We start from the raw sequence: 24,700 nt of genomic DNA, 5'->3' as shown, positions 1-24,700 counted from the left end.
ACCTTCTTAGTGGACTCCCAGTTAAACTCCTCCCTAAATACCAGTCTGTTCAGAACTCAGCAGCTGGAGTCCTCACTCACACTAAGCACTCTGCCCTCATCACACCTGCTCTCCATAACCTGCACTGCTTATCTGCCCCTTTGTGTGGTCAATACAGGCTGCTGCTCATGACCTTCACAGACATACATGGCCTTGACCTTCATACCTTACTGACCTCCTCCATCTCTACACGCCAGCTCGGACACTCAGGTCTTCTGGAGCTGGTCTGATTAGAGTGAATCAGACTGTCCTCAGTCAGTGGGAGAGAATTTAGTGGAACAGCTCCAAACCTCTGGAACTCCCCTCTATCTCTGTCTTTAACACACATCTCAAACCCCCCTGTTCACTCAGTGCTTTACCTCCCTTTACATGTTCATTCAGATGGAGCTGATGCTCTTCTCCTGTATGTTAGAGCTCTTTCTGTTTGTTTCTGCACTCGTTCTGTTTCACTGTTACCTGCTTTGAGTTTAATAAAGGTGCTGTAGAAATAAAACAGGTTATTATTTGACTGACACACTGATGGTCATCAGCAGCACTAAGGGAAGAAGTGAAACCAGCCCCCCACAGCCCACCCAGCTGAACACAAACAAGCAGTTTTAAGCAGTAAACAGTCAGACAGAGAGAGAGAGAGAGAGAGAGAGACAGAGAGAGAGAGAGAGAGAGAGAGAGACAGAGAGAGACAGAGAGAGAGAGAGAGAGAGAGAGAGAAGGAGAGAGAGAGAGAGAGAGACAGAGAGAGAGAGAGAGAGAGAGAGAGAGAGAGAGAAAGAGAGAGAGAGAGAGAGCGAGAGACAGAGAGAGAGAGAGACAGAGAGAGAGACAGAGAGAGAGAGAGAGAGAGAGACAGAGAGAGAGACAGAGAGAGAGAGAGAGAGAGAGAGAGAGAGAGAGAGAGAGAGAGAGAGACAGAGAGAGAGAGAGAGAGAGAGAGAGAGACAGAGAGAGAGAGAGAGAGAGAGAGAGAGAGAGCAGTGGGGTCAATCAGTCAGTCCAACAATTTCAGTGGATTATGGTTCCGTTATGTTCCCTGGCTAAAGGTACTGAGATGTACCCCTGAGGGTACCACCACAGTGACAAGAGGGGTACTGCCCCAGTCCCAGTGTCGTACCTTTTCTTTCTGACTGTGTATGAACTAGTGACTTCTTTATGTGAGTCAACACACTCATCAGTTTATTACAGTTTAATAAGCACCAGTTATTAACAGATGAGCTATGAACTAAGAACAAACTGGACTATCAGTTATCAGTGAGCACAGTCACTAACTGCTAAATGATTCATTGATTAGTAAAAATTAAAAAATTCAAAGATTAATGAATATTTAAATAATTAAAAATGGAGTAATCAGTGATGTAGTGTTAACATTAAAAGACCAGTGCTGTTATGAACTGTGAGCTGCTTTATTTTCATCAGTTTACTGTTTTAATTTTATTGTGCAGAACGCTAAAAAAACAGCAGCTCACTTTAATGAATGAGTGACAATAATAAACACATTCTGAATGAATAAATAGATTAATAAACATCTGATCGTGTGAGTCAGTGTAACGTATCAGTGCGCTCAGATTAATGAAAGCTGCTGGCAGATTCATTAAATTATATAAATGTTAATAATTATTTAAGATATTTTGATTGGAGTTTCATCACTAGACATGGAACTCCATCATTCACTGATATATTACCGAAATACTTAGATATTTATTTAATTGTTTATTTCTTTTGTTCTTTTAGTTTTTTTTATTTGTTTTAAAACTGATTAATTCCTATAAAGGCTCTATTTAGAGACATTTCTAGTCAGAGAAAAAACATCATTGTCAATTAAAGCATTTTATTACAGTAAATCCTAAAAATTGGAGACATGACACTGAAGTGTTTCTGATCTAAATGCTTTATTTTGACAACAGAAATGAACAGATTTATTTGCATTAAACTAAACATCAAAGAAAAGTTTACATGATATTTAGATATTTAGACATTAATACTGAAACGCTACTGAATCTTGACGATGAAGTGATGAGATGAAGATCAGAGCATTAAGCAGAGCCATGTTTGAGCTCACTGAAGATCAAGAGGAGCTCTAGCAGCTCCAACACACGCGTGGACGCTCACTGCCCAGTGCATTGCTCTCTCCTCAGGGTTTGGCTGACAGCAGGCTGGGAGTCCTTGGTGGCCTCACAGGTCACTGTCTTCTTTAGCCACTGGTCCTCCTGGAGGGTCAGGGTGCTGCTCCAGCTGTAGAGGCCATTGTCCTTCTGCAGAAGCCCGGGGCTCTGGCTAACCCCCGAGCTCCAGCTGCTCCCGTCCACCTTCCAGCTCAGCCTCCAGTCTGAGGGGAAGCCCTTGTTGGCCAAACACACGAGTGTGGCCTTCCCCTGCTGCAGCTCCACGCTGGAGGGGGGCAGGACCGTGAGGGTGGGCGCGGCCACACCTAGGACACACACACAGTTTCATTTCCCTTATTTCTAACAGAGCACAACTGAGTTCAGTGATGCATTAAAAATCAACTCTAATTACAACCTTAAACTCAACCGTTTCACACACAAACTCATATTTCCAATCACATTCATAGCTGCACTTCATTTCCATTTACATTAGAAAATATTACTGAATTTCACTTAGTAAAACTCGGACATTCTGCACATCCTGTGATGGGAAATTTGAAATGGAACATGATTTTATTTCCTCCAAAACAATAAATAATCCCTAAATAAATGGAGCTGCAGTCTCCATGTACGATGGCTTCAAAGCTTTAGAGCAGAAAACGCTGCTCATAATAACCTCCACATTGTGGCTTCCAGATGGAGACAGAACTGCTGTAATGGAGCCCAACACTGACACTACAATCCAGCTCTACATCTGATCTTTTTAAAGAAATGTCATTACTGAACACTTCACAGGAAACCTTTAGGAAATATTAGTGTTTTAAAGAAAAGAAATCCAGTTCAGAAACAGGAGCTCGTGGTAAAGCCTAAAGCTCCACGCTCGCCACACTTCAGCCAAGTTCTAATGAAATACATTCAAATTTGGATCAGAACTGATTTAGAAGAACATCAAGTACGTCTGTACTGTTGATCCATAATCATTTTAATAAAAGATTCCTTTTGAATAAGGAGGAAAAGTGGACTTACTTCCAACTGACAGTTTGGTTCCTCCACCAAAAGTCCACCACAGTGATACAAACTGGTTTACTGGCTGTACAAAAACCTCCTGCTCTAAACACGCCGCTCTCTTCAGCCTCTACACGCACTATTTCTGACCTATAATACAATATTAATGGGTTCTACAATCATCTAATAATGGAATAAACTACACACTGTAGATCTGCACACGTTCTGCCTTTTATTCCCAACAAGGACTATTTTATAAGCAGTGAAATATCCAAACTGAGGACTCGCTTGGTTCTTTAGGATTTACAAAACAGACGAACTGAACTTCCTAAACAATAAATATACAGTTTTAAATTGGTAGAAAATGTTCTAGATAAAAGTTCTTCTAAAAGTTTTAGATGAAAAGGTTCTTACTGTTTTCATTGTTTCCTCCACCAAAAAGTCCTCCAGCCCTGATCCAGACAGACTGGGTGGCAGTCGTAGCTGCAGAGACCCTCAAATGAAAGGCAGAGACAGTTACAACTGCACAATAAGAGAGCGCCCTCTGCTGGACATTAAAGGGAATATTTCACTTCTAATAGAGGCTCCACTTTGCATGATCAGCCCACGCTTCAGTGCTCTGCTAGTGTTTATAGTCCTGTGAGTTTAACACTTCATGACTGAGAGCTGCTGCCCCACAAACTTCACCCACAGCAACCATGACTTTGGTCTCCATCTTCATCTGGACTCTCACCCTCTGGACTCAAGGTAAAAATATCAGGGGTTCAGTTCTGAGGAGCTGCATTAACTCATTTATCTTTTTGATCACAGCTGAAGTAAAAGTAAAAGAGGATGTTCTGAAATGTTCTGACTTGTTTTTCTCTGTATTTTTGTTTCTTTAGGGTCATTTGGAGACATAATTATGACTCAGACTCCAGGATCTCAGACTGTTTCACCAGGAGACTCTGTTACTATCAGCTGCAGATCCAGTCAGAGCATCAGCAACTATCTCGCCTGGTATCTGCAGAAACCTGGAGAAGCTCCTAAACTCCTGATCTATGGTGCTACTTATCGTCAGTCTGGTGTTCCAGATCGTTTCAGTGGGAGTGGATCTGGATCTGATTATTCTCTAAAGATCAGTGGAGTTCAGTCTGAAGATGCAGGAGATTATTACTGTCAGCAGGGTGGCTACACTCCGTTAACACAGTGTTAGAGCGCAATACAAAAACCTCCCTCAGCTGTAGAGGAACTGCTCTGACTCAGAAACTCTCACTGATCTGAGAACAGCTGCTAAAGCTGCACTCAGCTGAACTCATCAACTCCCAAACACTACAGTAGTGAGCACTGTTCTCTCTTTGGGGGGTTCTCCTCACTGTGGAACATGATCTTCAGCAGGAGATGGAACATCTCACAAAACACACTCAGCACATCTTTTATAAAGATTACCTTCAAATATCTACAAACTCATGGATATTATTAGTTCTACTTCAAAGTAGTGAAGAGACAAAAATCTCCCACAGATTGTGTCTGAAGTTATAGTATCATCCAACCTTAATAGTAATAATAATAATATTAATAATAATAATAATAATAATAATATGTTCCATATTATTTTTTTTAGCACACTCCCTTTCATTACAGTGGAGGTCAATTCAACACAAAGTACCCAGATAGTCTCTAAAGTGTATAACCTAAAAATCAAGTCCTATCAAAGCTTGATCTTGTTAAATAAGGACAAATTTTAAAGTATCTTAATTTTTAATAAGTAAACAATAAATTCAACAGTGGTCTGAGGAATTTAGTGAAGCACTAAGTCTTCAGCCCACAGAAGAAGGGCTCAGAGAAAGTGTAACCACTGAGAGACGTGGACGGTGAAGCGTTGAGAAATGACCTCATGCCTTTCTTGGATCTCAGGGAAGGGCAGGGCAGGGATCAGGAGATCTGAAGTTAGCGTGTGAGTGTGTTATTATGAATTCAGGTGCAGAGGACATGTGAAGCCGGGAATTCGTGAACTTGATCAGTTGAAGCATTCTGCATCCTCTGTAGAAGAGAAAAGGTGTATGAAAGAAAGTCAGCAAGATGAAAATTTCAGTAATCAAGTCTGGAAATGACTAAGATGTAAATGAAGTCCTCTTTTCTGGAATGAGACCTTTTCATCTCATTTTAGCTGCTCAGTTTCATCAGGACTCCCTGACAGAAGAGACAGTGTATCTCAGTAGGGCCTTCCTGGTTAAATAAATAATAAATAAATAAAATAAAATAAAAAATTCTGGTTCATGTCGTAGAAATCCTCAGGATCTGATAACAGATGTCATGTGATCAGAGCTGGTTATGAAGAATCAGTCCAAGGTGATGATTAGATGAAGTACAGCTGGGTTTCTACATAGCAATGATAATGAAATGAGATCAGCACTAATTATGTTTACATACACAACAGTGGGTTCAGCATTAGACTAAGATATGATCGTTAGAACAGTGTGGTTTGATGATCATGGACTGACTGTGGTCTTAGTCGATCTGTACTTAGCAAGAATAAAACATGCATCCAGGCTGATAATCACAGGACTATGACAGCTTTATGACACCAAAACAAATGAGTGACCAAAGGAGAAAAAGCCCACAGTCTTGTGTAGAGAAAGAGTCTTTAATGTTATAGATTCAATGTTACAGACCGGTAGGATAAATACAGCAGCTGGTGGTTCACAGTACCAAAGACAGATTGGAGAAAGATGAGAACTGAGTGAAGATAATTAACAGCAGCTGTTTGTTCTTCAGTTTGGATGTTTTCAAGGAAAATTTGATGAACTGTAAAACAAAGTTTAAAAGGGTTTGCAGAAGCACCAAACGGAAGAAGTGAAACCAGCCCCCCCACAGCCCACCCAGCTGAACTAAACAAGCAGTTTAAGCAGTAAACAGTCAGACAGAGAGAGAGAGAGAGAGAGAGAGAGAGAGAGAGAGAGAGAGCAGTGGGGTGGAACTCAGATCTGCATGAACAGGCCTGAGTCGTCCTCTTTCTCCCAGAATAGAGCAGCACTTTCACCAGATGTTCAGCTTCATTCAGCCAAACTGAGTAGAAACAGTTCAAACCTCTCATTAAAACCTGTGAATGTCTTCATCCAGGAGAACCTCACTGACCTCAGACCAGCTGGTCATCATGATCTGCAGCTGATAATGAGGGGATTAAATGAATCTCCTGTTTAAATAGAATAAAAGTCTCTTTTCACAGTGAGTTTGGTTCCTCCACTGAAAGAGAACCACCGTGCTACATTTCAGTGAAGTCATTGTACATAAACCTCCATCACTCCTCACTGTTCACCCTGAGCTCTTCTACACTCATCAACTATTGATGAGCTTTAGAAATGAACGTCTAGCACTGAATGAACAGAACTGAGCTGATACTTTTTAATCAGATCTAAATAATCAGACGTGTTTATTATGGAGGTGTTTGGTGAGTCCATTTCCATAGAGACTCCACTTTGCATGATCAGCCCATGCTTCAGTGCTCTGCTAGTGTTTATAGTCCTGTGAGTTTAACACTTCATGACTGAGAGCTGCTGCCCCACAAACTTCACCCACAGCAACCATGACTTTGGTCTCCATCTTCATCTGGACGCTCACCCTCTGGACTCAAGGTCACTCACTCATTTATCTTTGTGTAAATTAATTTCTGTCCTGTTTGATTTACATTTTGTTGTATTTTACGTTTCATACAATATTTCTTTTAATGTTTTCATCCTTTTTTTCTTTTAATTTTCAGGATCCAGTGGTCAGGTGACTGTGACTCAGACTCCTGCAGTGAAAACTGTTTCTCCAGGAGAATCAGTTACCATCAGCTGTAGAACCAGCCCTGCAGTATATAACAATAACTATCTATCCTGGTATCAGCAGAAACCTGGAGAAGCTCCTAAACTCCTGATCTACTTGACTAACAGTAGACAGTCAGGTGTTCCAGCTCGTTTCAGTGGCAGTGGATCTGGATCTGACTTCACTCTGACCATCAGTAATGTCCAGACTGAAGATGCAGGAGATTACTACTGTCAGAGTTATCACAGTGGTGATGTGTTCCCACAGTGTTTAGTAGGTGTACAAAAACCCCCCTCAGTCCAGCTGCACAGAGACTGCACTGCTGCAGCTGGACTCTACTGCAGGTGCTGAGGGGGAGGATGGACACACACAATAACACACTCTGTGGAAATCAGGACTTTAGATGGAGTTTGTTCTTCTGTTCATTAGACTGGAAATGCTTTGTGATTTTAGGGGTTTATTTCCTGATCTCCACAGGTCTGGAACTAGCTGTAGAGTTCAGCTCCAGTCTCATTTATTCTAAAGTTTATTATAAGGATCTGGACAGATTATGAAATGGATGTTTCTCTCAGTCCTGAGAAAGAGGGAGTCCCTGAAGAAGTCCTTCAACAAACTCAGACTCATCAACTTTAGTAGGAGATCATATTCAGAGGTGAGTAGACTGTAAACAGTAATTCATCTGTTTAATCTCAAATAATTACTTCATGTGGTAACAATCATCTTTTCTGGCCTCATTCAGTTGAAATAACACATTTAGAGTGTTTATTTCAGTAAAACCAGTTCACTCAAATTTTACAGCATGAAGACCTTCAGACTCCTCCAGTAATGTTCAGAGACAGACATGAAGTTCAGATCTTTACTGAATTCTCTGTAAAACTGAAACACTAAACTATGGAAACAGAATGTCTGTTATAAGCTTTGAACATCTGAGTTTAAGTCAGAGCTGCTATAAAACTCTACATGTGCACCACCGTTAGCTTGGAGCTAACATTACATTACAAACCGCTTAGATGTGCTAAACTAGACGTCCACATGAACTGATTCAAATGAATCCTGTCCCCTCAACATTCAACGTCTACAGCAGATCACTGTTCCTGTTATTGATTTATTTATTTATTTATGACTGATTTTCTACAGGAATGACCTGAACTGGAGGTCTAGCTCTAAAACTCACAGTTCAGGACTGAGTTCTATAGAGAAACTCAGAGTTCTGATATATTTTGGATCTGATCTTTTTATTTACTCCTATTTAATTTATAGTTTTACTGCTACTTCAGTCATGATTTCACTGAAGTATCAACACTTTCACTGGAGTCTGATTTGAAGCTCCTCTTTCTCTCTCAACACCTTTCACACTACACGACTTACACTGTTGTTCTGTGTTCCTACAGTGCAGAACTTCCCCAGAGTCTAACTGGACCTGATGGACACAGTGGTCAGCAGCAGCTGGTGTGCTGTTGAAGTGATCCACTATGGAGTCTGACTCTGAAGTCAAAGATGTTCCCAATCTAAAAACAGCATAAATGTTGTGACTGGCAGCGCTGTTACTGACCAGCCTGACCACCCAGCCCTCTACACACTGAGCTCCACCAGTTTGAGGACTGTATGCTGTGCACTTCATCTCTGGCTAAGCCTTATTTCTAGTATATGTAAATATTTATACTGTAACTGTTTATTTAAGATGTTACCTGAACGTTATGCTGCTCCTCTGTACCTGCACTGTAGACTTTATATACTGACCACTGTTTACACCACTAGTACTTCTGCATTTACTGGACTGCAGTTCACCAGCACATTTCTGTCTATATACCTGATACACTTGAATATCTGACTATGCACTAACTGTCTATACGTCCAGGACACCTATAACACTCGCCTACGCACATCTTGTCTACGTTCGACACCTGAACCTACTGACCGCACATTCTGTCTGTCTTTTAGTGTCTTTAGTCTCTGCCCTGTTTACTATGCATCTCTTATTACTGCACTGGAAAAGTCGCCCCATAGTGTTTCATTACACTGTACTACCCTGTATTGTACAATGACAATAAAGTTGAACTGAATTGAATTGAATTGAATGATGAAGTTAAACACAGAAAAAAAGAAACAGTAAAATGTAGATTCATATACTGACCTTTGTGCGTATCTAAAAGTAAAGATATTATGGTTTGAAAAAAGCTCAGGGGAGTTAATTTTATATTGATATTTATTTTAGTTCATGTACTTGAGTGTTGAGTCCCGGAGGACACAGTGTCCATGATTTCCAAAAAGAATGTCTGGTCCCACTTTATATTATGTGTCCATAATAACTGTGTAGTTACATATAAATAACATATGTAACAACAATGTAACTACATATGATTTAATCACTGTTACAAATTGATTAGAGCAGCACAAGTTGTGTAATTACACACGTGTATCACCTTCAGTTTGCCCCATGTAATTATACACGTGTATCACCTTCAGTTTGCCCCATGTAATTACACACGTGTATCACCTTCAGTTTGCCCCATGTAATTACACACGTGTATCACCTTCAGTTTGCCCCATGTAATTACACTCGTGTATCACCTTCAGTTTGCCCCATGTAATTACACACGTGTATCTGGATAGTCGTAACAGTCTATTCTCACTCACGTAATTACATGAGGGTAATAACAAGTGTAATTACATTTGTAATTAGACTGGAACAGCAGTTTAGTTCTGGTCATGTCCAGCAGTAAAAGAAAGTATGGAATAACTTGCAGTAACACATTATTACACTGGACCATCCAGCTTTCCTAACGTTTAGATAATATCTATGCTGCTAGCGCCGTGACACTGTAACCAGTTTCAGCTTTAAACCATTCTGCAATGTGACGGTGCAGGAGACGTCCCCTTATCCTAAAATCTAACTTTAAAGACCTTAATTAAATGTGTTGTACCACCTCCAAAGCAACGTTTATATTACCACTCCATTACACAGGACCTACATAACAACTACACAGGAACTGTCCACTTATTATAAAGTGGAACTTTTACATAGTTACTCTGGAATAACTGTGTTTCCTTATATTTCTCCAAGGAATTCCAGTGGATAGAGACCATTGCGGTATCCAAGTTACACAGAATGTCAAATGTTTTCATGAATGTCCACATTATCACAGAAAACACACAAAATTTGATTTGACATCTTTATTGCAAGTCCTTTCAAATCAAACTCCTCAAATCAAACAGTTCTTAACCCTGAAGAAGTCTTCTGACTTTTCACAGCAACATTGAACATCTACTGCTGCACAATAGCAGACGAACTATAATAAACTACCCAGTAACTTTACTGTCGGAGTTTTTTATTCAATTACTTATAAAATAAACAGGACTACCTTAAAATATTATGTTCATCAATCATCTAACTAAGTTCAAAGAAGAATAATGTCTCACATTTTACAAATGATTCTTCTCAGCTTGATGATCAGTTATTTAACTTTCACTGATCTTAAAAAATAAATAAAGCAAAGAGCAAACCATAAACACAACACAACAAAGAAAGAATCCACCAAAGGAAAAACTGATAACGGCCTGTTTGATTGATTTATTTCAGTCTGTAAGTAATTGGGAGCATCAACCCTGCACTCTTTGGTGCATTTATGGCAGACCGGACATCTGCTGTAAGTGCTTCCTGACACCAGACCGCTCGTCCGGCTCCGAGCAGAGAATGACCAGTGCTTTCTAAAATAAAGCAGACGACTGATGACGTCTCTGGTGCTTGAAGGGTCGTCCCATTTCATAGGGGGAAGATTTCAACCACTAGCCCTTCTAACGCCGTCTCAAGAGGGAGGGTTACCCTCAAAAACAAGGGGTAGGGGTAGAAATAAGAAATGGGACTGGGCCTTAATTAATAAAGTGACCTGAAGGGATAAAACAGGTCTTACATACTTACTGTGTGAGTTCACTGAGACCTGAATAACACCAGTGTTTATGGAGTAGTGCAGGGTCATGAGGTCACAGATCAGCCTGATGTTTATTAGGTACAGGATTATCTCTCAACTGCAGCTCTAACACAGAGAATTCCTCTTTATTTGGTGATGCTGCCCTGTTTATGTACCACGTCTGTTCACTGTGAAAGCAGAGCGGCAGCCTTTCTAGTGACCGGAGTCCCGTCAGTGAAAAGAGACCCGCTTCCCCCACAAGGAGGCGCTGTTGTCTAAGTTAAACAGAGACGTTGGAGATGGTGGACTTGTAGTTAAAGCCTGTGATGAGTCTTAAACAGTAGTGTGGACTTCATTACTGCTTGAAGGGGAGGAGTTAATTCTCTAGACTCCTTAAACTGCTGTGCTGTTTATTCCACTCTAGTTTATTTCAGACCACACAAGCTAATGAATGAGTGGAGCTCTGAGCCGTGAGCTGCTGTGCTGTGGTGGAAAGTTCTCAGCTTGGAGAAATAAAGGCTTTGGAGCAGCATCAGTGGATCTCTCCTCTCACAGTCCTTTACCTGCCTGACAGTTCAGTAGTTTATTCTCAAAGGTTCCTCACACTGGTTCTCAGTTCCAGCCCTGAACGCTCTACAGTCCTCATACTTTTGTAGTCTTAGTCCAGCACACTGGACTAAACCCATGAAGGGCTTTAGAATTACCTGATGAGTTTAATGAGGGACGAGACACTACGACTACGAAGCAGCACTAAAGGAAGAAGTGAAACCAGCCCCCCCACAGCCCACCCAGCTGAACACAAACAAGCAGTTTTAAGCAGTAAACAGTCAGACAGAGAGAGAGAGAGAGAGAGAGAGGGAGAGAGAGAGAGAGAGAGACAGAGAGAGAGAGAGAGAGAGAGCAGTGGGGTGGAACTCAGATCTGCATGAACAGGCCTGAGTCGTCCTCTTTCTCCCAGAATAGAGCAGCACTTTCACCAGATGTTCAGCTTCATTCAGCCAAACTCCCTCAAGATCAACACACAGCACTGCACTGAATCTCCAGCTGAACTCCCTCTCTAACAACACTGACCATCACCATTCATCACAGTAAAGAACTCAGACTGAACTCAAAAGAACTGGAAACTATGCAGCAGCACTAATGCGTTCTAGCACTGGAGAACATTCACTGGTTCCTCTTTCCACAGTGGAACAACTAGAACTTTCCTAACTCCTAATCTAACTACCATCAGATGAAGTGTCATAGAAACAGTTCAAACCTCTCATTAAAACCTGTGAATGTCTTCATCCAGGAGAACCTCACTGACCTCAGACCAGCTGGTCATCATGATCTGCAGCTGATAATGAGGGGATTAAATGAATCTCCTGTTTAAATAGAATAAAAGTCTCTTTTCACAGTGAGTTTGGTTCCTCCACTGAAAGAGAACCACAGTGCTACATTTCAGTGAAGTCATTGTACATAAACCTCCATCACTCCTCACTGTTCAACCTGAGCTCTTCTACACTCATCAACTATTGATGAGGTTTAGAAATGAACGTCTAACACTGAATGAACAGAACTGAGCTGATACTTTTTAATCAGATCTGAATAATCAGACGTGTTTATTATGGAGGTGTTTGGTGAGTCCATTTCCATAGAGGCTCCACTTTGCTTGATCAGCCCACGCTTCAGTGCTCTGCTAGTGTTTATAGTCCTGTGAGTTTAACACTTCATGACTGAGAGCTGCTGCCCCACAAACTTCACCCACAGCAACCATGGCTTTGGTCTCCATCTTCATCTGGACACTGACCCTCTGGACTCAAGGTGACTCACTCATTTATCTTTGTGTAAATTTATTTCTGTCCTGTTTGATGTACATTTTGTTGTATTTTACATTTTATACAATATTTCTTTTAATGTTTTCATCGTTTTTTTCTTTACTTTCTCAGGATCCAGTGGTCAGGTGACTGTGACTCAGACTCCAGCAGTGAAAACTGTTTCTCCAGGAGACTCAGTTACCATCAGCTGTAGAACCAGCACTGCAGTGTATGCTTGGAGCACATATCACTATCTAGCGTGGTATCAGCAGAAACCTGGAGAAGCTCCTAAATTCCTGATCTACTATGCTACCAGTAGACAGTCAGGTATTCCAGCTCGTTTCAGTGGCAGTGGATCTGGATCTGACTTCACTCTGACCATCAGTAATGTCCAGACTGAAGATGCAGGAGATTATTACTGTCAGAGTTTTCATTATATCAGTAGCACACACCTGTTCCCACAGTGTTTAGTAGGTGTACAAAAACCCCCCTCAGTCCAGCTGCACAGAGACTTCACTCTCACACTCATCAGTTTTTAGTAGGAGATCATATTCAGAGGTGAGTTCACTGTAAAACATAGTTTATTTTCTATAATCAATACTTTATATGATGCATTTATTCATTCAAGTTATTTATTGAGTAAAGCCAGTTCAGTTCAGCAGAAATTCAGGCTCTTCAATAATATTCAGATTTAGCCATTAAGTTCAGATCTTTACTGAAGTGTCTGTACAACTTAAACACAGACAGTAAAAACATGTAAACTATGTCTGTTATAAGCTTTGAAGATCAAGGTTAATTTAATTAGAGCTGTTATAAAATCTTCATGTGCAGCTCCGTTAGCTTAGCGCTAACATTACATTATAAACCCCTTAGAGGTGCTAATCTCACAACCTAGACCTTTTCATGTGATTTAATCCAAATTAATCCTGTCCACTCAACATTTAACATCTACAGCAGATCAATGTTCCTGTTATTTATTCATTTATGATGGAGTTTTGACATTAATGACCTGAACTGGAGGTCCAGCTCTGAAACTCACAGTTCAGGACTGAGTTCTATAGAGAAACTCAGAGCTTGAGTAGATTTTAGATCTGATACTTTTTTACTGCAGTTGTACTTTTACTGCTACTTCAGTCATGATTTCACTGAAGTATCAACACTTTCACTGGAGTCTGATTTGAAGCTGCTCTTTCTCTCTCAACACCTTTCACACTACACGACTTACACTGTTGTTCTGTGTTCCTACAGTGCAGAACTTCCCAAGAGTCTAACTGGACCTGATTGACACAGTGGTCAGCAGCAGTTGGTGTGCTGTTAGACAGAGTGACCCACCATGCAGTCTGACAGGCAGACTGACCAGCAGGGGGAGCCACAGCCCACCTCAGCCCCTCCCAGCAGCCTCCTGGAGCTCCACCCTCCCACACTGATCAATAAAACTCCCACTACTGATCCTGGAGTGTGGAGCTGGGAGGTGTGCAGGAACGCTGCTGTGGGTTTTCTCACTGGTCGTGTTCCTGCTGCACCATTACTCTCTGTACTCTGTGATAAAGAGCCCAGGAGAATCAGCTGGAGCTTCATTCCCCACTGCACTTATTACACTGTTTACACTCCCATTACTTCCCTCAGAAGAACCTCACTACATGGTCTTCTACAGGACCATCACAATCCATATCTTGAAGCCGTTTATAGTGGATTTTGAAGTAGGCTTTGGATCCTTGTTGTTTCAGACACCAGCCGCTTTTCTAGTTTCTTTACTAACTGGGTCACATTTGTTTCCAGACTTTATTGGTATTTACCCTGTAGAACTTCTGTCAGGAGCAACAGTAGCACCTCCTGCTGTTACGATGTCAACACAGATCAGACGCTCGCAGATAAAAGAACAACGTTGTTTGCTTAAGGTTTTGATGGATGTACAGAGGGCATAGTCAGAACAGGCGAGGGTCAGAAGCAGTGAGCAAGAAAACCAAAACAAACAGGACATCCAGAGAGTAGCCAAAAATCAGTACGAGTTCAAAAACCAACATCTCACACAGGATCCAGCGTACAAACCAGCAAGGGCAGGTCAGACATACAAAAAACAGGCCATACATGAAATAACTTGGAAACAGAGAACTCTCAGTGGACAAAGAAAAAGGTTGGCAATACTTCACAAAGTTCTACGCTAAAGCCCAGATTTATATACTGACTAACGAGCTGTAATAAAAACAGGTGTGATGGTTTAGAATTCCAGTGAGGCTGAACGCTGAAGTGAATGTGGATTAGGAGTCACTTGGTCTCCCACTGATTCATGGGAGTTGGAGTCCTCTGGGCCGTTCAAGGACTCAAGTGATCTGAGTAAAAAGGAACAGGTGGGGGAGGCGTCTTCACCAGAAGGCTTGACACCTGCCCTGACTCAAAGCTTCTAGTCCTTGACTTCTTTCCATTCCTGACCTTCTGTCTGTCTTGTTTCTGCCTGTGTTGAACATTTTTGATCCCCTTCATTTCTTCATACATGTGACCAAAAAAATATGATCAGATTATTTCAAACAAATAGTTTCTGTAAGTGTTGATCAGCCCAACACATTGACTTGGAGGGATCTTGGCCTGTTCCTCCAGAACTGTTTCAGCTGTACTTTGTTGGTATGAATGCCACACATCAGGTTCTGCCTCACCATTTCCATTGGATTAAGGTCTGGACTTTGACCAAGTCGTTCCAACATTTCTTCTGCATCAGTCGTTCTTTATAGACTAACTGGTGTTTTTAGGGTCATTGTCTTTCTGCAGGACCACCTTCTGTTGAGGTTCAGTTCATGGATTAATGTCCTAACATTCTCCTATAAAACTTACTGATACATTCCGGAATTCATAGCTCCATTAAATGATGGCAAGCTGTCCTGGTCTAATACCAGCAAACTGCCCCAAACTGTGATACTCCCACCACCATGTTTCTAAGTTCAGTCATGGTTCTTATGCTGGAAGTGTTCGGTTTTATTAAATATTATTTCTTGTTTGAGCCACAAAGATCCATTTTCCATCCACATGTCATTATTTCAGTCATCTTCTGGCTCATCCAGGTTGTCTTCAGGAATCTTTATACAGGCAGAAATGTTCTTCTTGGAGAGTAATGGCTTTCTCCATCCTATCATTCCATACATACTCTTCCTCTTCAGTGTTTGCTTGATGATGGACTCATGAACTCTGACATTACCCAGTGTAAGAGGGCCTGCAGGTTCTCAGACATATCCTGAGATTCTTCATGATCTGCCAGAATATTATGTATCTTAGTCATGGAGTCATTTTCTGTTGGATCACCACTCCAGTGAAGGATAACAGTGGTGTTGAATTGGTCTGACAGTGGATCTGTGAACACAAACTCATCAGAAAATGTTTTGAACTTCTTCCTGTCTAATCAACACTGACATGTTTTTCTGAGATCCTCAGAAATCTCTTTTGGCTGAGACATGGCATACACTGTTCTTTTAAATAGAGTAGAGACATTCACACTCAAACCTGATTGTCCAATTGATTGAACCTCCTGACCATATCCAACAAAATCCTGACCTGACATTCATAGAGCATGTTAAAGGGTCATTTGAGTAAATCACCATGTCCATGATTTGGCCATCTCTTTGTAGATGAATCACAGGTATCCTAGCTACAGTTTCGAGTCTATGGGCCTCATTCACCCATGAGTTTTTTCTGAAATTTGTTCTTGATGAAGGTTCTAAGAGAAAGTCTCAGATTCATGACATGATCTTAAAGCCCAGAACTGTTCTCACCTCTGTGCTCTTGAGTGTGTGCAGATTCTGTTCTCACCAAAGAGCAAATCCCAAATAAAACACTGGTGGGTGATAGAATCTTCATTAAAACTATGTAAGTGGGTTTAAGAAGAAATTTCTACCTAAGAACGTTTGGTGAATGAGGCCCATTGAGATCAACTAAGAGGATGACCTTGAGGGTGAGACTGAAGTTTAAGGTCAAGGCCTTTCAAACCAGATCTTTGCTTGGAATAATAGGTCTAGCTTTGTTCCCTTTAAGTTAAAGAACCTGGATTAAGCAGATTTGAAGTATTAGTAAAATCCACAGCCTCAGTTCTAAGAATTCTTCTGATTAGTGCAGCATAGCGTTACTAAAATATGTCTGGACGTGGACTGATGCGATTTTCTCCATCCATTTTTTGAAGTCCTACCAAATATTTCTGCTACTTCGGTGAACTTGGTGTTGACTGTTTTTTTTCCAAGATTTTTTGACTTTTGTTCTCATAGATTATATTCAAGGATTCACCAACAGTGCTGGTCAGTTCCAGTCTTGGAGACTGAACACTCGACATATTACTGTATTCTCACTCTAACACACCGAACTGACCTGATGCAGAGCTTAATGATCCCCTGATGGGTTTAAAAAGGTCTGAAACCCTAAGACCACAACACACCCAGAGTTATCAGCACTAAAGGAAGAAGTGAAACCAGCCCCCCACAGCCCACCCAGCTGAACTCAAACAAGCAGTTTTAAGCAGTAAACAGTCAGACAGAGAGAGAGAGAGAGAGAGAGAGAGAGAGAGAGAGACAGAGAGAGAGAGAGAGAGAGAGAGAGAGAGCAGTGGGGTGGAACTCAGATCTGCATGAACAGGCCTGAGTCGTCCTCTTTCTCCCAGAATAGAGCAGCACTTTCACCAGATGTTCAGCTTCATTCAGCCAAACTCCCTCAAGATCAACACACAGCACTGCACTGAATCTCCAGCTGAACTCCCTCTCTAACCACACTGACCATCACCATTGCATAGACCTACTGCATATACACACACGAATATGAGTTCAGACCTACTGCATATACACACACGAATATGAATTCAGACCTACTGCATATACACACACGAATATGAATTCAGACCAACTGCATATACACACACGAATATGAATTCAGACCGACTGCATATACACACATGAATATGAGTTCAGACCTACTGCATATTCACACATGAATATGAATTCAGACCTACTGCATATACACACATGAATATGAGTTCAGACCTACTGCATATACACACACGAATATGAGTTCAGACCTACTGCATATACACACACGAATATGAATTCAGACCGACTGCATATACACACACGAATATGAATTCAGACCGACTGCATATACACACATGAATATGAATTCAGACCGACTGCATATACACACATGAATATGAGTTCAGACCTACTGCATATACACACATAAATATGAGTTCAGACCTACTGCATATACACACATGAATATGAATTCAGACCTACTGCATATACACACATAAATATGAATTCAGACCTACTGCATACACACACACGAATATGAATTCAGACCGACTGCATATACACACACGAATATGAATTCAGACCGACTGCATATACACACATGAATATGAATTCAGACCTACTGCATATTCACACATGAATATGAATTCAGACCTACTGCATATACACACATGAATATGAGTTCAGACCTACTGCATATACACACATAAATATGAGTTCAGACCTACTGCATACACACACATGAATATGAATTCAGACCTACTGCATACACACACATGAATATGAATTCAGACCGACTGCATATACACACATGAATATGAATTCAGACCTACTGCATATACACACATAAATATGAGTTCAGACCGACTGCATATACACACATGAATATGAATTCAGACCTACTGCATATTCACACATGAATATGAGTTCAGACCTACTGCATATACACACATGAATATGAATTCAGACCTACTGCATATACACACATAAATATGAATTCAGACCTACTGCATACACACACATGAATATGAATTCAGACCTACTGCATATACACACATGAATATGAATTCAGACCTACTGCATATTCACACATGAATATGAATTCAGACCTACTGCATATACACACATGAATATGAGTTCAGACCTACTGCATATACACACATAAATATGAGTTCAGACCTACTGCATACACACACATGAATATGAATTCAGACCTACTGCATACACACACACGAATATGAATTCAGACCGACTGCATATACACACATGAATATGAATTCAGACCGACTGCATATACACACATGAATATGAATTCAGACCTACTGCATATACACACATAAATATGAGTTCAGACCGACTGCATATACACACATGAATATGAGTTCAGACCTACTGCATATACACACATGAATATGAGTTGAGACCTACTGCATATACACACATGAATATGAATTCAGACCTACTGCATATACACACATAAATATGAGTTCAGACCTACTGAATATACACACATGAATATGAGTTCAGACCTACTGAATATACACACATGAATATGAATTCAGACCGACTGCATATACACACATGAATATGAATTCAGACCTACTGCATATTCACACATGAATATGAGTTCAGACCTACTGCATATACACACATGAATATGAATTCAGACCTACTGCATATACACACATAAATATGAATTCAGACCTACTGCATACACACACACGAATATGAATTCAGACCGACTGCATATACACACATGAATATGAATTCAGACCTACTGCATATTCACACATGAATATGAATTCAGACCTACTGCATATACACACATGAATATGAGTTCAGACCTACTGCATATACACACACGAATATGAGTTCAGACCTACTGCATATACACACATGAATATGAATTCAGACCTACTGCATACACACACATAAATATGAATTCAGACCTACTGCATATACACACATGAATATGAATTCAGACCTACTGCATATACACACATAAATATGAATTCAGACCTACTGCATATTCACACATGAATATGAATTCAGACCTACTGCATACACACACAAATATGAATTCAGACCTACTGCATATACACACATGAATATGAATTCAGACCTACTGCATATACACACATAAATATGAATTCAGACCTACTGCATATTCACACATGAATATGAATTCAGACCTACTGCATACACACACATAAATATGAATTCAGACCTACTGCATACACACACACGAATATGAATTCAGACCGACTGCATATACACACATGAATATGAATTCAGACCGACTGCATATACACACATGAATATGAATTCAGACCTACTGCATATTCACACATGAATATGAATTCAGACCTACTGCATATACACACATGAATATGAGTTCAGACCTACTGCATATACACACATAAATATGAGTTCAGACCTACTGCATATACACACATGAATATGAATTCAGACCTACTGCATATACACACATAAATATCAATTCAGACCTACTGCATACACACACACGAATATGAATTCAGACCGACTGCATATACACACATGAATATGAATTCAGACCTACTGCATATTCACACATGAATATGAATTCAGACCTACTGCATATTCACACATGAATATGAGTTCAGACCTACTGCATATACACACATGAATATGAGTTCAGACCTACTGCATATACACACACGAATATGAATTCAGACCTACTGCATATTCACACATGAATATGAATTCAGACCTACTGCATATACACACATGAATATGAGTTCAGACCGACTGCATATTCACACATGAATATGAGTTCAGACCTACTGCATATACACACACGAATATGAATTCAGACCTACTGCATATACACACATAAATATGAATTCAGACCTACTGCATATACACACATGAATATGAATTCAGACCTACTGCATATACACACCTGAATATGAATTCAGACCTACTGCATATACACACATGAATATGAATTCAGACCGACTGCATATACACACATGAATATGAATTCAGACCTACTGCATATACACACACATAAATATGAATTCAGACCTACTGAATATACACACATGAATATGAATTCAGACCGACTGCATATACACACATGAATATGAATTCAGACCGACTGCATATACACACATGAATATGAGTTCAGACCTACTGCATATACACACATGAATATGAATTCAGACCTACTGAATATACACACATGAATATGAATTCAGACCGACTGCATATACACACATGAATATGAATTCAGACCTACTGCATATACACACATGAATATGAGTTCAGACCTACTGCATATTCACACATGAATATGAATTCAGACCTACTGAATATACACACACGAATATGAATGTAAACAGGTCGTATACGATGAACATGTAAGAGAATGGTGTACAATTGAGAATAATGCTGACTAATGCTTACTGCCATGAAAGGAATGTAAGTGCGGGGGAATGACAGGAGGGTATAAGAAGCACAACACACAGCTAGGAAAGACATAGGAAAGATATAGGAAAGGGAGAGAGAATCCATTTTTTGTCATGTTGGCTTTTTAATAAACCTGTTACTCACTTTGATAAAGACTCAGATGCTCAAATTTACACCACACGTCATAATGGGTCACTAGCAGATCAGGATCTAAACAATCAGGTACCGGACTCTGACTGAGCATCTCCACAGCAGGAGGACTGATATTTTTAAGGCTCCGGAATGTAAACTGGTGTAATTGACGCTGCCCTCGCTGTTGACATGATAGCGAAAAATCAAAGAACAGCACTTCATGGTCAGATACGCACAGATCAATGCCTTTCACATTAAAAGGGGTTTTTCCCAGAGAGCAAACAATGTCCAAAGGGTGGCCCTTGTTATGAGTAGGAAAATCAACATGCTGAGATCTACCAAAGCTCTGTAAACATTAAGAAATTCTTTAGCAAAGAGACAGTTACCAGAATTGACATGAATATTAAAATCACCAAGCAGCAACAGATCAGAATAAACAGGAATAAGAGCGGAAATTAGCTCAGACAATTCAGCCATAAAAACAGATGAAGTTTTTGGGGGACGATAGATGAGCAAAACCAACACAGGTTTACCAGTAGAGACCAACAGTGCCAAACACTCAAACGGTCACATTTGGGATTAAAACTGTTTTAACTTTAAGGCCAGATCTATAGACCACTGCAAGTCCTCCACCTCGTCCAGTTAAACGAGGTTTATCCGCATACTGATAATGTGCAGGCAGAGTCTGATTGAGCGAGAAATACTCATTAGGCCGCTGCCAGGTTTCCGTGAGACAGAGCAGGTCAATGTCATGTTCCAGGATAGTATCAGCGACAAACATTGCCTTATTATTTAAGGAGCGAACATTGAACAGAGCACATTTAAGAGTATGATCAGTGCTCGGGGCGTGTAGAGATGTTGTAGATACGTATCATAGGTTCCGGTTGTTTACGTGATCAGCTGAGCCCGGGGAAGATTTACGGCGGTATGATGGCCAGAGTGAGGGAATATTGTTGGGGTGCTGATAATAGTTAAAAGTCCGACCAAGACCCCGATGACAATATTTAGGACGTCGCAAAATACCAAGGTGACGATGCATCAATAAAGGAGCAGGAGTTTTGCACTGTGTGTTTCAGAGCGTAAGAAGTTCAACAAAAGAGTTCCTTGTTCTCCTCGCCGTCATGATAAGGCCACAATGGAAGTTGCAGCCGTAACAGTCCAGTAAATGCCAGAGAATAATCCCGAAAATAATCCACAAGCACGAGCAACACAGGTACTCTCACAGTAGGTGTTAAGCACAGTCACAGACGCTCCACGCTGAGCAGAGAACTCAGAGCCACAGAAAGAGAAATCCACAAGGCTCATATTAGATCCAGTACAAAGCAGGTGTTGGAGATCATGAGCAGACTGAGTGGGAATGATCCAAGCTGGAGATCCAGAAGTCCAGAACGCAGTGATCCATAAACAGCAAGATTAGGACATTAAGGACATATTGAGTCCAAAGCTGGTGAAGAAAATGTAGCTGTCCATAAAAAGTTCAATCAGAAGATCAATCATCATGTATTTAATGGTGGAACTTCAAACTGCTGCTTTACTTCAGCTGCTAATAACAGCAGCAGGTCACTGTTATCTCACGCTCTAATTCTTCTAGATGGACACTCAGAAATGGAGGAAGTCTGTCTCAAATGAAGCATCTGAGGCAAAGTTCTGCCTCCTCAGCCGAGTAAAGCAGGTCAGCGGTGCTGGTCTTACATACTTAATGTGTGAGGTCACTGAGACCTGAATAACACCAGTGTTTATGGAGTAGTGCAGGGTCATGAGGTCACAGATCAGCCTGATGTTTATTAGGCACAGGATTATCTCTCAACTGCAGCTCTAACACAGAGAATTCCTCTTTATTTGGTGATGCTGCCCTGTTTATGTACCACGTCTGTTCACTGTGAAAGCAGAGCGGCAGCCTTTCTAGTGACTGTAGTCCCGTCAGTGAAAAGAGACCCACTTCCCCCACAAGGAGGCGCTGTTGTCTAAGTTAAACAGAGACATTGGAGATGGTGGACTTGTAGTTAAAGCCTGTGATGAGTCTTAAACAGTAGTGTGGACTTCATTACAGCTTGAAGGGGAGGAGTTAATTCTCTAGACTACTTAAACTGCTGTGCTGTTTATTCCACTCTAGTTTATTTCAGACCACACAAGCTAATGAATGAGTGGAGCTCTGAGCCGTGAGCTGCTGTGCTGTGGTGGAAAGTTCTCAGCTTGGAGAAATAAAGGCTTTGGAGCAGCATCAGTGGATCTCTCCTCTCACAGTCCTTCACCTGCCTGACAGTTCAGTAGTTTATTCTCAAAGGTTCCTCACACTGGTTCTCAGTTCCAGCCCTGAACGTTCTACAGTCCTCATACTTTTGTAGTCTTAATCCAGCACACTGGACTAAACACATGAAGGGCTTTAGAATTACCTGATGAGTTTAATGAGGGACGAGACACTACGAGTACGAATTGTATAGCGCATTTTACAATGGATGTTGTCACAAAGCAGCTTTACAGAATTTCGGAAAAGGCAAAGTTTTAACAGGACTGTAAGAATGTACAGAAACCCCCCCAGGTGAGCAGGCCAGGGGCAAAAGTGGCAAGGAAAACTCCCTCAGAGCTGAGGAAGAAACCTTGGGAGGAACCAGGCTCACCAGGGGGGACCCGTCCTCCTCTGGTCAGACTACCTACAAGTGATTATATTACTAATATTAACAGCAGTAATACTGGTGTTAGGAATAACTAGGAGTCCATGAGAACATCAGTGTAGGGTGGGTAGCTCGTCCAAGGAAGGTGGTGGCAGCTGGGGCGTGGGCAGCTGGTCTGAAGTGGGTTGCAGGAGAGCTCAGCAGTCAGTCGTCTTTCAGTGTCCAGCCGGACATGTGGGTGATTGTATACTCAGAAAGAAAGCAGGGAGATGGAATTAGTTTTATTCTATCCGTTTGTACATAAACAGGGAATGTGAACATTTCCAGAGTGTGGCTAACGACTCCGGCAGATCTGACTATGACAGCTTAACTAACAGGAGAGAACCAGAAGGACACACAGACACGGCAGCACTCTGAGACAGTTCGGCATCCCTCCGCTCCACCGTCCACAACCCTGAGTGACCGCGTGCGAGCAGCGGGACGACAGCACCAGCGTCTCAGTTTACTATAATTCCCTGAGTGGTCGTGATGGCTCATAATGACAAACAATGTCTTGGAAGCAGGAAGCAGCACTAAAGGAAGAAGTGAAACCAGCCCCCCACAGCCCACCCAGCTGAACTCAAACAAGCAGTTTTAAGCAGTAAACAGTCAGACAGAGAGAGAGAGAGAGAGAGAGAGAGAGAGAGAGAGAGAGAGAGAGAGAGAGAGAGAGAGAGAGAGAGAGAGAGAGAGAGAGAGAGGGAGAGAGAGACAGAGAGAGAGAGAGAGAGAGAGAGAGAGAGAGAGAGAGAGAGAGAGGGAGAGAGAGACAGAGAGAGAGAGAGAGAGAGAGAGACAGAGAGAGAGAGAGAGAGAGAGAGAGAGAGGGAGAGAGAGACAGAGAGAGAGAGAGAGAGAGAGAGAGAGAGAGAGAGAGAGAGAGAGAGGGAGAGAGAGAGAGAGAGAGAGAGAGAGAGAGAGAGAGAGAGAGAGAGCAGTGGGATGGAACTCAGATCTGCATGAACAGGCCTGAGTCGTCCTCTTTCTCCCAGAATAGAGCAGCACTTTCACCAGATGTTCAGCTTCATTCAGCCAAACTCCCTCAAGATCAACACACAGCAC

General features: G+C 41.2%; 1 long non-coding RNA gene and 3 gene segments (V, D, J or C); 3 read left to right on the top strand and 1 right to left on the bottom strand.

Annotated features, from left to right (window-relative positions):
• Positions 1 to 1,903: 1,903 nt before the first annotated feature.
• On the bottom strand, positions 1,904 to 3,563 carry LOC119264315. The segment is given in 3 exon segments: positions 1,904 to 2,461; positions 3,162 to 3,270; positions 3,555 to 3,563. Coding segments are annotated over 3 exon segments (441 nt in total).
• A 269-nt stretch (positions 3,564 to 3,832) lies between these two features.
• Positions 3,833 to 24,700, top strand: part of LOC108416138 — a 143,147-nt gene continuing 122,279 nt past the window's right edge. The window contains 2 exon segments of the V gene segment in view: positions 3,833 to 3,887; positions 4,022 to 4,319. Of these exon segments, the coding sequence occupies positions 3,839 to 3,887; positions 4,022 to 4,319 (347 nt within the window).
• The window catches only part of LOC108417185, a 107,605-nt gene continuing 89,600 nt past the window's right edge, over positions 6,696 to 24,700 (top strand). The window contains 2 exon segments of the V gene segment in view: positions 6,696 to 6,751; positions 6,877 to 7,180. Of these exon segments, the coding sequence occupies positions 6,703 to 6,751; positions 6,877 to 7,180 (353 nt within the window).
• LOC119264394 lies at positions 7,490 to 8,991 on the top strand. Its single transcript, XR_005131004.1, has 2 exons — positions 7,490 to 7,575; positions 8,315 to 8,991. It is a non-coding gene; the product is annotated as an uncharacterized LOC119264394 (long non-coding RNA).

The sequence above is a fragment of the Pygocentrus nattereri genome, chromosome 11 (genome assembly GCF_015220715.1).
Source record: "Pygocentrus nattereri isolate fPygNat1 chromosome 11, fPygNat1.pri, whole genome shotgun sequence".
Lineage (NCBI taxonomy): Eukaryota > Metazoa > Chordata > Actinopteri > Characiformes > Serrasalmidae > Pygocentrus > Pygocentrus nattereri.
Note: the sequence above shows the minus strand (reverse complement) of the source record. Positions and strands in the feature narration are given on the sequence as shown.